General features: G+C 38.6%; 1 protein-coding gene across 1 annotated transcript; it reads left to right on the top strand.

The window, feature by feature from the left end:
* The first annotated feature begins 320 nt into the window (after positions 1 to 320).
* Positions 321 to 14037, top strand: LOC115037649 (adhesion G protein-coupled receptor F5-like). The gene is made up of 24 exons (XM_029496327.1): positions 321 to 411; positions 2693 to 2799; positions 3821 to 3869; positions 3954 to 4115; positions 4205 to 4378; positions 5366 to 5497; positions 5580 to 5753; positions 6073 to 6246; positions 6329 to 6511; positions 6658 to 6684; positions 6774 to 6884; positions 6969 to 7054; positions 7712 to 7773; positions 7941 to 8062; positions 8164 to 8376; positions 8826 to 9017; positions 9184 to 9309; positions 9438 to 9619; positions 9977 to 10153; positions 10254 to 11633; positions 11763 to 11804; positions 11953 to 12003; positions 12111 to 12174; positions 12862 to 14037. Exons 2-24 carry the CDS (start codon positions 2698 to 2700, stop codon positions 12900 to 12902), a joined length of 4026 nt encoding a protein of 1341 aa, XP_029352187.1. The 5' UTR covers positions 321 to 411; positions 2693 to 2697; the 3' UTR covers positions 12903 to 14037.
* The last annotated feature ends 581 nt before the right edge of the window (positions 14038 to 14618 follow it).

Below are 14618 nucleotides of genomic sequence, written 5' to 3'. Positions count from 1 at the left end.
TGACCAAGTGTTAACCTTTTTTTATAGTATTATGCAATATAAATACATAAAGCACACTATTCCCATCACATTCTTCCCATTCTTGTATAGTCAGCTCAGCGTCATACTCTGTGATTAAAACATCCCAACAACCTGAAATTTTAACAGTAGACTGAAACGCAAGGCTTTAAATCAGATCGGCAGACACAACGAATGCCATCACACAGATGTGTGATATCCTTAACGATACCTGGTGCCAAGCATCAGGGCACTGAACCTGTTGGACAGGTGTGTGACTCAGACATCCAACTCTTTTCAGGAAGTCACTGTCTCTGTTTTATGTTTAATAATTAGTTTGTATGTGGAGATTCACAGGGAAACAACTATTCCCTCCTCACAGAAGCGTAATTTGAGGCCAGGAGACAACACAGGGTAATAAAATATATCTACTCATTTAACACTTCACTCTTATCTGATGGTTATTTCTTATTTATGCCTTTGGGCAAACTACAGTGTGGTCAGCTGTGTCATGCAGAGACAATAAAGGATTTGGTGTAGCTCAGATAGTCTTTACGTGTGCTAAGCCTATTCTGCTGATGACATAAAAACATTTATGAGGTTCCAGAAGGTAAATGAGTTATAAATGGAACTTGATATGAATACTTTATTTTTAATACAATCTATCTATCTTATTTTGACCAGATTTTGAGTGGATTTTTTGAGAGAATTTTGCGTTCTGTCCTTGTTGATCTGTAATGGAACCATCAAAAAAAAAAAAAAAATCTACCAGGAGCTGCGTTTGAAAAATCCAGTTTAATCTTGGTTCATGTGTGAAGATGCTCAAATCATATTATCGAGTAAAATGCGCCTTTAAAGTATGAAATGCCATTACCACATTCAAGCTTTTTACAAAGGCTTGCCAAATAATGATTTGGATGGAGGTAATATCACGTCACATCACAAGGCGAGTTAGATGGAGTCCTGCATACCGCACTGTATTGCAATTTATAACTTGCTCGCAGCATTGCACACTGTATGAATCAAATGCCATCCTACATCTCAGCCTTTTCTCCTGTCTGTCTACTCTAAGCTTGGTACAACTGCCTTCTCTTTTTACGCGGTTTGTTGCAGAGCACTGCCTTCTTTGAGCACATTTAAATTTCTGGTCAAATCTGCGAAGAGAGAAACGTGCTGCTTCTTTCCTAATTTCTTTTGAAGAGTCTGAGATGTGTTTCCATAAGGAACCTCTGTATGCCTATTCTGTGCTTGTATTGTGTGAGGATGTGAGGATTTTTTTGTGAAAGTGTATCGTCTTGTGCAGGACTCCCTGGAAAACGAGCTCTGTAATCTCAATTAGTATTTTTGGCCAAACAAAGGTTGAAATCCTAAGAAAATGGATGCTAGCTAGGGGCTTAGTTGTGGGCCCCTTATGGCAGACAGTGTCCAGGAGCATTCTGGTTTTCCAGTCACCCCAAACTGCAAGGAAGCAGAAAAGTGCTTCCTACACACCAAACCTCCACTTAACATTTTATAGTAAATACAAGTGAAATCACAGCACATTGTTCGTCTTTGGTTCATGCTTTTGGTGGCTTTGTCAAGTGATACTGCAGTTACAGTACAGGCCAAAAGTTTGGACACACTTTCCTATTCATTTGAATGAGAAGGCGTGTCCAAACTTTTGGACTGTACTGTATATAAAATCAGGATTTGACAGGACTGTCTATGGTCAAACCTGTGTGCTAGGCTTTGACCCAGTCTTAGGTTTCTGACTCTGCTGCAGGGCAGACTATATAATAAAGATATGGCAGATTGACACTGTGGATTTTTGATCATCCTCACAGAGCGTGTATGCATGTATGTTCGCATAATACATTAATCTGTCACTCCCTTTGTTTCTATCATTTACTGTCAGGAAATGATTCTCTTTTTGGTTTCATGCCAAGCCAATTAATTCAGTAAAATAAATTTTGTTTCCACCCAGATGAGTGTACTAATTACACAAAGAGTGTAATTAGAGAGCAAGGTGTCCCTGTAGTTTCCTATGAGTTTACAGGCCGTTCTCTCCAAATTCTGAGAAGAGTTTGCTTTCTTTTACGGGTGTAATGGGCTTCCAAAATGTTGAATTAAGTTAATTAATGGATTTGTCCAGTTAAGGAAAAACTATGTAATGTTTGATGTTTTCTATGAAGGTTTTATTGTTTTACACACTAAGTACAGGCCAAAAGTTTGGACACACCTTCTCATTCAAATGAATAGGAAAGTGTGTCCAAATTTTTGGCCTGTACTACATATATATCTATATATATATAGATGTATATAATATATATATATATATATATATATATATATATTAGGGTTAGGGTTATAGATTAATGTTCATTTGATCTTGGTTAAATATTTGTTTTAGAATTGGACCCTCAGTTTTTAGGTTGATTAACTCATGAAATTAAAGTGTGTGAGAATTAGTAGAGAAAGGCCTCACAGTGTTGCAACTTGTTAGCAATTGCTTTGGCCCTTGTTTGCTTACATAGTGAAAAAAAATGTCATACCAGTAATCAGGAAGGTACTTTTTTTTTTTTTATGTTTTACATCCTGGAAGAACTTCACTAGAAATTTGTTCCTTCACAGACTTTGACAACACCTTGTTTCATTAACAGTAAATACAAGTATGCATTTCTTCAGGTTGACTGAATGTTGACTGTTCTCTCTCCAGTTGGGATGGCATTGCCAAAGGCAGTGGGACTCATTGTGGTTCTTCTGGCATTAATCTACACCCTGCAGGATCAGGGACACAAACAGTACCTGAAAACATTCTTTGAGGTAAGAATAATTAAATATAATTATTAATAAGAATGAAGCAGCACTTGTCAGGTTGTAAACATGTGGTATGATGAGTGGGAGCCCTCTGTTATAGTAAGCAAAAAATATATTACTGTAGCATCACCAGGAAGAATTCTTCTTACTTAAAGGTCCTATAAAGACTAAATGTCTCTTTCCCCCCCATAACCTGCATTCAGAAACTGAGCTTTAAAACCAGTTTTCATGACTTGCATTATGTCACAACGAAACAACAGAGCAGTTCCTACCCACCTAGACTCATCATTCAGCCTTGCAGGGTGTGTTTGCTTTGACAACAATCAGCCAATCTCAGAAAACAGTCAGGTTTAGGTTTTTGAGACCACAAGCATATCTTCTTCAGGATATAAAGTTAGAATAGCATATGAATTGGTTAAAATATGGGAAGTTAAGTAAAATTACCAATAATGCAATTAAAAAGAAGTCCACTGTATCTCAGATAGATAGAAAGTATTCACACATTTAAAGTCCTCCACAAATAAAAGTATCATAACAGAATCTTACCAAAGTATGAAATGTTGAAGTATTTGGACTGTAATACATTTTTAAAAAATCAAAACACAACAGCTTCAAAGCATAAAAACAAATTAGCACTTAGAGCTGATTGAGGTTTCACTTTCACTGCAGCGGAGCTTGACTGGCCTTGACCGAAGAGTCACAACATAAATCTCACCATTGTGTTTATTTACTTATTTGCTTTCTACCCACTTAACACAGGCAACAGTCCACCAGACACCCCCATCCAACAAGTTTAGTAGTCTTTGGTTTAAAAAAAATAAAATAAAAATAAGGGTTAATATATGTATATGTTTTCATCCAAAGAGTATATATTCCCGCTGAAATGCAGAAGATGTGTCTTGAATAAGCATAATGTCAATTTAAATTGGATCAGTAGTGTTTCTATATGTAGGCTTTACAGTAACTGCTCTACGTGGAGAGACAGACTGCAGAGTTGACGTAATTGGATGGGTATTGATTTTTCCAGGATCTGATGGGTGAAAAAGCATCACACATTCACACGAGAGAAAGTGAGAGTAAGTCAACTATTGAAATGTTTGTGTGCTCATTACAACTGACAACACTGACTCTGGTCTTAATTTGTGTATGTCCTTTCTTAGTACATGCACAAGCTTCGCCAGTTTCCTCCACGTACGACTATGCCATCGAAGTGGAAATAGACACCACAGAGCTGGAACACCTCAGACTCCTTTTGCGCGAGAATAGTTTAACACTTCCCATCACCAACAATTTGTCTATTACCAGCATTCAGATCACAACAGGTAGAACAACTTTCTTTGCAGTAGGCCCATCGTTTGCCGGAGCTGACAGTAAGTGTGCCATTAAACCTTGATGCTGTTTCTTCACACAGTGTGTTCATTGACTGAGATCGGATACCAGTGCAGATGTGAGGAGAACTTTTCTTGGTTATTTTACCAGTGTGTAATCTATGGGTCCTGTGACACCATTGTTCATCAGACTTGTGGATGCATTAATAACCTTCCAGTTGACGGCCAGTACTGCCAGCTAAACACCATTCCGCCAGGTACACCATGTGGATTCTGTGCTCATCTGTAAAATTCAGGAAGATTTTAAATGCAAGACTTTAACATTCATTTGCTATATTATATAATATATTAATATATATATCAATATATTGAATCAGAGAAGCTGTGTTGTTTTGCTGAAGTGGGGTTTTGAAAATGAAAGGGCCACACATTAATCTGTAAGTAGTCCTGGTAGTTTTATTTTGAATAATACAACACTGAAAAAGGTTATAGTATATGACCAAATATCGCTTGAGATGACTTTCATTTAGAATTGAGATTTTTCTGAATGTCAATGTTTCTGTCATTCTCCCTCCACTAGTTTCCATTCACTGGTTTTTCAGTCTGACTAAAGTAAGGTCCAACTGAGCCCGATTCCTGTTATATATAAATATTAGTTGTTGCCCTATCATTCTGGATACACTTAATCCAACTAGTCATAAAAAATACAGATGACAATAAATCAGGATGGTCAGGCAGTTACATGCATTCATCAAATAGTGTGGCTAAATTGTGGCTCTTTTAGTGTACTGTTCTTTTCATGAGAATCAGCTCACTTTGGGCATTGGTTTTGTTCTTCTGAGTAATGAAAGCTAAAGAGAACATAAACCTGGTGAAATTTAACATTGAAGACTATGCAAACCACAGGTTTCTGCTAGGTTCAATGGATAGCACATTTTTCTTTTCCAATGGAGCACCCCCCAGCTAGTATGATTTGCATCACGAGACAAAAACTGTCTCTTTAGCCTTAGTGCAAGTTTCCAAGTTTGGAAATACTAACAGTGCGTACTTGAAAAATTATATTGAAAAATTGGATTTGATTTGAGATTGAAGACATTACGCTTGGCTGTAAGCAATGTTTACAGAGTGAAAGTGTCTACAAAGTAGATCATCTGTGTATGTGCATAATAATAAATAAATAACAACAACAATAATAATAAAAAGAATAATGTTATTAAAACATGTTTCTTGTTCTCTACCCTCAGGACAAGTTGAGGTTGATTTAGTCCTTGAATTGCAAATTCCAGTTCTGCAGGCTAGGGAAGTTCTGAGGTCTATCATTCTCCCCCTTGTCATCAATGATTCTCTAAATGTAACGGCCTTAACATTGACCACAGGTAAGCACAGTTTATTTCTTTCACAGTCAGTAGTGCGGGACTTTTATACTGTGACTTCATTAATTTAGAAATTTCTTCACAGTGTGCCATCCAAACTCAATTGAAGGTCTGCCAGTGTGTCAGTGTGAGGAAGGTTTTGCTTGGCCGTGTGAGAAGTGTTCCATGTTTGGTGATAGTGATTTCACCACCACCACACAAACCTGTGGATGCATCAATGGCCTTCCTTCTGATGGAGAGTTCTGTGAACCAGTCACAAGTCAGTAATAACTTTATAAAGCTTTTTCACATAAACACGGTTAGGGTTGTGTTTAATAACCAGTTAATAACAGTCAATGTTCATTTCCAGCTCCTAGTAGGAGAAACTCTTTCTTTGGTTTTCAAGTACTACTGATGAGTTATTTTCATGTACACAAAAAATCCAAACGCATTAATTCATTAGTTACTCAGTAAACTTTGAGTACTGGGTATGTATGAAAAATGCTAAATATTTTTGTTGCTGCCCTCTTTCCTTGCCTGAATTCTTCTGTATAATGGTTAGACTTAAGTGATGGATTTTCTCTGTTCCTCCTCTTCAGACCCAGTGGAAACTGAAATAGTCCTTGAGTTGATCATTTCAGGCTTCAGCATGAATTTCGAGGCATTCGACCTTGAAGGATTCATTCTGTGGCCGAGGGAAGTTCTGAGGTCTATCATTCTCCCCCTTGTCATCAATGATTTTCTAACTGTAACGGCCTTAACATTGACCACAGGTAAGCACAGTTTATTTCTTTCACAGTCAGTAGTGCGGGACTTTTATACTGTGACTTCATGAATTTAGAAATTTCTTCACAGTGTGCCATCCAAACTCAATTGGAGGTCTGCAGTGTCAGTGTGAGGAAGGTTTTGCTTGGCCGTGTGAGAAGTGTTCCATGTTTGGTGTTTGTGATTTCACCACCACCACACAAACCTGTGGATGCATCAATGCCCTTCCTTCTGGAGAGGAAGGAAGGGCAGAGTTCTGTGAACCAGTCACAAGTCAGTACTGCTGCCTTATAGCTTTGTAATTAAAAAGAACACTATCAAAAGATGCGATAAATATCTGCTTTATCAGTCTGAATGTGCTAAAAGTGTTCACATAAACCCGGTAGGGTAATTATTTAACCTCTAATATTACTCCACAGATATCACATGTCCAACCCCAACACTTGGTAAGAGAAGCATGCCTTGTTTAGCAACACGTTTCTAATGGGTGAACATATTTGCTGGAAAATAAGAAAAACTTTTTTCTCTTAAATAGATATGACAATTGCAACAGAGAATATGACGACTACAACAGAGAATATGACGACTACAACAGAGACTGCAACAACTCCAACAGAGATAACACCAACGCCGCAAACGACAAGCGGTATTACATTTTAATTATAAAGAATTATATGTTTGTGTCTCTCGTGAAATTATCTCCATATGATGACAATGCTTTCTGTTGTAGAGAGTTTGTCACTTGTCATTGACATCCCTTTTAACGAGGCATTCGCGGACCCAGAGAATGACGTTAATATAAATGTCCGTGAAGCTGTAAGTACCCACGTTGCCTCATAGCCTGTTCCATTGGCTTTTTTACAATGCAGTTGGGTTCTTTTACATAAAAAGAAAAAGGAAAACACTTCACAACGCTGGGAGATGGGGGAAATATTACAATATAGTAATTAATGGGGGGGGTAACTCCTTTCAGTCAGTTTTTTTTGTAATAACAAGCAACCCATGACTTAACTATGACTTTAAAACTATTTGAAAACTTGCATACTCTCTGCCAGTAAAACAGATTTTAAGTTGAGGCTAGTTGAGGCTAGAATTTTATTCTTATTATTATTATCACATTTGAAATTGGTTTATAGGAGGTTATCATGAAGATCTGGGTGGGACCAGGGTTGTCATCCAATCTGACTGATTGGATGAAGCGCAGGCTGTGTACCAGGTCCAGTTGACTTTTAAGAGGGCTGATGCTAAAATGTCACACCAGACGCTTGTCAGTGAGGAGACAGGAAGTGTTCCATTTTCATCCCAAAGGCACAGCTTGTAATGCATTTCCCTATTTTTCAAATATGAAATTTCCTGATGGGACTGTGAGCGTGTATGAACGTGGATGATGTTCAGTGATGTAAAGGTTGGAGTCAACATATGTAAAGTTGTAGTTCTGTCAGTCATTTGACTGTGATCATCACTTTCTCATAGATTAAAAGACAAAGTGGGAATTTCATCTCAAACCTCGTGTCAGCAGAGCTAACTGGGTTCAGGTAGGTCAAATCTGATCTGTCACTTTGATAATCAGAATTTTTCACATTATTTTTAATCAGGTTAGGGGCATGGAAAACATTTTTAGTATAAGTAATATGGCCCTAAATTAATTGTGTTCTACCAAGTCATGAGTACATTGCCATTGGTATTTGACTTTGTATCACAGGAGTGGAAGCACCATTGGTGATTACACTGTCAGAGCAACTGCTTTTCAACAAAATGAGATTGACAACTTAAAAGCTGGCCTATTTACAGATCTGTCAGCCATATATACCATGATATTTGACAGTAAGTCATTTTTACACATTCTGACAGATGTAATGTTTGCTATATAGGTAATAATTTTGTACAGCTTATTTTATAATAGTTTCGGCTCCATTCTTTTGCAGGTGGAAAAAGTTTAACATTTCCGCAACCATTTTTGGGGGAAGGCGTGACCTTGACTTGCGGGCCTCCTCCTAGGGCTCTCAACTTCAGCAACAGCTGGACTGCAAAGTGGACACGCGACAATGAGGAGGTTGTTGAGGATAGTCAACACAGTTTTTCAAGAGATGGCAGAAGATCTACTTTAACAGTGTCCAAGTTTTTTTTCACTGATGACGGTAAGAAATCGAGTCAATGTTGTAGTAAATCATTAAAGCTCTTCGGGTTCTGTTTATTAGTTCAGTGCGTTCTGTAGTGGGGCAGAAACAGACAGGAGGAAAGATTGAAACAAATAGAAAACAGGCAGGAACAGTGAAACGGCTGAAGAGAGATCTGAGTTAAAGGCAGTGCTGGCAAGAATGCAAGTAAACAGGAAAACAGGTGTGAACCTGTGAGCCAAACAGGCAGGATTTGTCATATAGAGGTGTGTAAATGGGTGGGAGGGGTTAGGCGGCTGTGCAGGAGTGAGGGGGGAGGGGACGCCCTGAGTGCACAGCACCAGATGACTTGTTGTTTTGCTGCCTTGTCACAGGATGGCACTGTTGTCCAACATATTTTTGCTTTAGTTTTGGCAACACTTCCCGCGCATTTATTTGACTGATCACCTTCAATTCACCTGTCATTTCAGGAAATTATGAATGCAGGATTCGCGACAGAGGTATTTTCAGAGAGAGATCCAATGGATCTCTTACCTCCAGAGAAAAACCTTTGATCCGTGTAAGCCCCAAAAACTTCAAGAAAAGGTGTGAGGCAGGTGTGCAAGTGACCGTAAATTGCTCGGTCAACAGCCCCTACACTGTTGAGTTTAAAGGTGTCACAGGTAAGCCTGAAGTACAAAAATAAAGCAGTCAGACAGCTCTGTGGGATATCACTTCTCCTTATCTCTTGATTTAGATTCCTCATTATTATATTGACTACTTTTGTAGTGGTGTTGTTGTTGCTGTCATATTTTTGTTTGTTTGTTTGTTTTTTTTTTTAATGTTTAGACCCAAGTCGTGCAATCACACATGTGTTTACAATTTCCGCCGACTGTCCACCCCAGACGTTTACTTGTCAAGTGCGTAACTTCAACAATTTTAGTGAAAACATAACAGTGAGTTTCTCCAATGAGGGTAAGTGCTCTCGGAAACAAATGAAATGCTTGCTCAAACAATTTTCACGTTTTGTTAGTTTTTCAGGTTACTTCATACACTTTCCCGTAGCCAAGTACTGATGACAAAACTCGCTCCTTTCTCTTCAGATTTCACTTGCATCGATCATCCTGACTTTGGATCTGGAAATGTTAATGACGAGGGTGTAAAATCCTGCGGAGAAGACGAGGTGGGAGAAATAAGGGCAATTTGTAAGGAAAATGGCACCTGGGAAGTCAGGGAAAGAAACTGCGTCCTGCGAAAAATTAACGACCTTCTCATCCAGTCTGAGGTGACGTTGCTCTCCAGTTGTTTTGGGGCACCAGGATAGCATCACCAGGAATGTTTTCAATGAGCTGGAAAATCAGGAATAATGATTTGGCATCCAGTTATAAATGGCCATTATTGCACACTGCTCCTGGTTTCATCCTCAAAATTGCTTTGATGTAGTCAGTGGTAAACTACCTGCATGGCCTCGCAAACAGGACTTGCCACTTGAGAATTAACTTCAAAATTCCAGCAGGATAGTCTTGTTTTCTAGAATAAACTAATGCTCAAGATGTCAGAGATGCTCCGAGTGAACAACACCTCTCATATATTCACTTTAATTTGATTCAAATGCTAATATTACTTACCTTTTTTTTTACAGTTCTTAACTGAGAATTCACTGCCAGCATTCTTGGAACAACTCAGCAGCACCATTCTCAACTTGAGTCAGGAAGTCATTGAATCGCCTGCCAACATTAATGCCACTGTTGAGATACTCCGAAATGTGGCAAACACAACATTGTCACTGAATATCTCGATAGGAAAATCTGCAATGGAGGTATGTGGATTTGTCTGCCGGGGCATCCTGAATGAATCACATGTACACATTATGTGCTACATTTCACATTATCAAATGAACTGCTTTCCTTTCCATTTAGGATGTCTTATTAACTGCAGGGATCCTCACATCTGATGGGGCTAGGGATTCATGGGAAATTCTGAGGAACGAGGCAAACGCAAATGTTGTGCAATTGAGAACCACCATACCTGAAGCTCGAAGTCCCAGCTCCTCATTATTACTGTCTATTGAAACTATAACCACTAACCTTGTTACTGATTCCTTTGACATAGTGACAGATTTCATTCTGTTGAACAAAACGACTTTCACTGACAATTTCAATGGGGACTTCAATTCCTCAGTGGAGATAGACATACCGGAGGCCGGCACAGGAAGAAAGTCGCTCACCGTGATAACATTTTTCTCAATGGATAACGTGCTTCCTGCCAGAGATGAGGAGAATTCAACGTCCAATGTCATCAATGGGAGGGTTGTGCTGGTTCAGTCCAACAGCAACATCAGTAATGTTTCCTTTGCGTTTGACATCAGTAACACCACTCTGAGAAACCCTAAGTGTGTCTTCTGGAACTTCAGCCTCTTCAGTAATCTCGGAGGATGGGATGACGAGGGCTGCGAGCTGATAGCCAGCACAGACGAAACCTTCACCTGCAGCTGCACACATCTGACCTCATTCTCTATCCTTATGTCCCCTTTTGCTCCTAACAGCTTGACACTGGCAATCATAACCTACATCGGAGTGGGCATATCCATGGCGTCCTTGGTTATATGCCTCATCATTGAAGCTGTCATATGGAGAAAAATAAGACGGAACAACACATCGTACTTGCGTCATGTATCCATAGTTAACATTGCTGTTTCTCTCCTGATTGCAAACATTTGGTTTATTATTGGTGCAGCCATCTCAGAGGCAGAATCCAAAAACACATCAGCATGCTCTGCAGCCACCTTCTTTATCCATTTCTTCTACCTCGCCCTGTTTTTCTGGATGTTAGCTTCAGGTCTGCTGTTACTCTACCGCACAGTCAATGTCTTCGACAACGGGCTGTCAAAATCGGCCATGTTAGCTATCGGATTCACACTAGGCTACGGAGCACCTCTCATCATTGCAGTCATTACCATAGCTGTAACTGCACCAAATCAACAGTACATCCAGGGTAGTGGGGCCTGCTGGCTCAACTGGGAAGAGTCCAAAGCTCTTCTGGCATTTGTTATTCCAGCACTTACAATAGTGTTTATAAACATGTTCATCCTGTGTGTGGTCATATACAAAATCCTGCGGAGAAGGGTGGTGAGAGACTCTGCACAAGCCAATGAGAGGCATGTTCTGGTGGACATTGCAAGAAGTTTGGCAGTCCTCACACCATTTTTTGGATTAACCTGGGCTCTGGGAGTTGGAACTGTGACCAGCCCAACCAACGAAGGGATCCATATTTCATTTGCCTTCTTCAATTCACTGCAGGTATATACAATGGCACTAATACATTGTTACCATTATTCTGTGGCATATAATATATATATATATATATAGTCTTGCAATTTTTTCATCAAAGTCCTCTAATCTAGAACTACTCTACTTACCTTTATAAAGGGCTTCTTCATATTGGTGTTTGGAACACTGTTGGACAAAAAAGTATGTATGAATCGATATTCCAAAAACAATTGGCTGTCATTTGAAAGCAAAATGTCAATGAATCTCTATTTGAACTTCATAAAAACATATTTCATTAGAGGCAAACTTTTTATATGCATGTGCTAATTTTTGAGAATTAACTTTTCAGGTGAGGTCAGAAATCATAATCAGGTCTCAGACATCCAGTGGCGGGACAAGGGTAAGAACAGTTTTAGAGGTCATATCTCTTATTTATTTTCTCGTTAGTAGCGCAGCGGTCTTTCCCAAATATTGTAGTGAATCCTCCTTTTTCATATATTCTTACAGGACACCAGCACTGCAACATTATCAGGTGGACTGGGATTTTTCAGGAGGTGGCGAAGAGGAAGAGGTATGACACCAGTTACAAAAGAAAAACAAGCTTCAACAAGTTTTTGCCCCACACTGTTTTAGCTCTCCAAATAATAAGGACTGCCTGTTGTATCCAGCCCATTCTGCAGACATTGTTAGTATATTTGCACGATTGTTGTATTCATTCTGATACTCATACCAAAAATACCCAGGTTACCTTAGTAATTACTGAAATAGCCCATGTTCAGGCTAACATAACACTATACAGAAATCAATTCTTCTTCCATACTTTAAAATCACATCCTTTATGGGAATTTACACAAATTACCTAAAATGTGGCTGCAGTCAAGTTTTTATTCAGGAATTGAAGCATACAATAATAGTAATTACATTAAATCCATACAAGGCTAATAGCATAAATCACAATCACAAGTTCAGGTATTTGTATCGGGACAGAAAAAAATGTATTGGCACCTTCCTAGTTAACAATTAGGGGGTGCTGGAGACTATCCCAGCTCGTGCTGGGTGAGGGTCGGGATCCCCCTGGGCAGGTCGCCAGTCTATCACAGGGCCAGCACACAGAGACAGACCCACACCAACAACCGGGGACCAAAACCACCACCTTCTTCTTGTGGGGCAACAGCACTAACCACTATGCCACTTGTTTCTTTCCATCATAATATTTTCCCTAAAACTCAGTCATATTGTTTGGTTTGTATTTTTTCAGATGGTTACAATGTGTCAGCTCAGACCTCCAGCAACAACTGATGAGCTTTGCAGTCAGTTGGAATTACAACCAGCGAAGAAATCACATGGGCAGATCATAGTTTGGTATCTGTACTGGTGCTTGCACTGAATATCTATTTTTTTAAATAATTTTTGATGGAAGTTTAAATTTGTACTGTAAACAATCCAATCTACCTATCAGAGAAACTTTTTATGAATGTGAGTGTGTGTGTGTGTGTGTGTGTGTGTGTGTGTGGCCCAGGTATTCCAATTCGTGTGGAGACCTTCATCGGTTTATACTGACACATTTGGGAGACATGCGGACAACAAGCTTGTGCATGAGTGCGCATTTGTGCGTTTGTTTAGACAGGTAAAATATTTTACCTATGTAAGGAACAGCAAAGTAGATGCAAAAAGATTCTTGTTTTGGTTTGCCAATCAAATCAGCTGCACAAAGCCAGCATACTTTATACCATCACATTGACAAATTGACTTGGTCAGGGCTATAAAGCAAATGTAGTTCCAAATACACACAAGGAGAAAAGTAGGATGCTCTAAGATGCTCCTTTCAACATGCTTAGAAAAAGAAAGAAAACTCTTACTTGCAATGTTTGTGTCACTTTTTTGCGGACCAATATGAGTTTTAGACGGCCTCACTGAGGATGTTTTGGCTCAGTAAACATTAGACCAAGGCCATGTTAAGATACTTTTCCAGGAAATGAATGCATCCTACAGCGTGTGATGTTCCCAAAAGATTGTGTGTGTCTGCAAGCGTATTACTTGATATTGAGTATGTATTTTAAACATTAGTTCTTTTTAATTTATAGTGGACAGAAGTCACAACTGCACATTTTTTACATTTGTTTCCTCAGGAGGAGTAAGGCCAGTGTTCAGTGATTAACATGAGGTCTGTTTGTTTTGATTAGATGTATGTTGCCTGCAGGTTTTTGTAGCTTGTAAATAGAAAAACAAAAGAACACAACGGAGGCAGCAAATAGGATTGCTTAAAGCCACTGTGCTTTTTATGTAAAAAAAAAAAAATTTCAGGTCAAAGTAGATATCCTTTATAATTAATATTGTCATTAAGATAATGTATGATTTTGTTTGTTGCATTCTGTATATTTTTCCCCCCAAAAAAATCAAATTGTAATACAATATGATTATTGTATGAATAATACATGAATAATACATGATGTGCTTCTGATTATGAAAAAATGATTAGTGATTAAAATTAAACTCATCCTATCTAACAATTTTTCCAATTCCTTCTTTGCAACTCCTTTCGACTCTTTATCCTAACCGACGGTTTAGGACTAGGTAAAATCTCTGTTAAATCTCACAGAGCTCTTGATTTCAGACATGATGAGTGAGGCTAAAAGTAACTGGGGTTGTATCATGGCCCTTTCAAAGATTGTGCTCACTACAGTGGACAGAAATTTGAAATTAGTTTGCTTTTATATGCTTGAGTCTTGATGTAAAAGTTGCACATCAGTCTCCACAGTGTACGTGTGTGTGTCGTCCTGACGTCCAGCTGTTGTGAGTGCAAAAAAAGGTTCTGAAAAGACGAGACGGCCTTCTATTCTAGAACACTTGGAGGTAATAAAAAAAAAAGAGTATTTCATAGTATTCATTGAAAAACTTATTTTATTCACTGTTTTGTTAAAAATATATTTCATTAGTTAAAAATTCAAAATCATATTGTCCAGCCGATTGAACATGTCACCAACTCCTTGAAAAATGTGCATATAAAATTTAACA

This window comes from Echeneis naucrates, chromosome 24 (assembly GCF_900963305.1).
Source record: "Echeneis naucrates chromosome 24, fEcheNa1.1, whole genome shotgun sequence".
Taxonomy (NCBI): Eukaryota; Metazoa; Chordata; class Actinopteri; order Carangiformes; family Echeneidae; genus Echeneis; species Echeneis naucrates.
This window is presented reverse-complemented; position numbering and strand designations above follow the sequence as displayed.

Bases quoted from the DNA above. Each gene is read 5' to 3' on its own strand.
- LOC115037649 (XM_029496327.1), top strand. From the start codon at position 2,698: ATGGCATTGCCAAAGGCAGTGGGACTCATTGTGGTTCTTCTGGCATTA. The intron at 7,774-7,940 runs GTAGGTCAAATC...TTTGTATCACAG, and splicing joins GCAGAGCTAACTGGGTTCAG to GAGTGGAAGCACCATTGGTG. The intron at 9,018-9,183 runs GTAAGCCTGAAG...TTTAATGTTTAG, and splicing joins TGAGTTTAAAGGTGTCACAG to ACCCAAGTCGTGCAATCACA.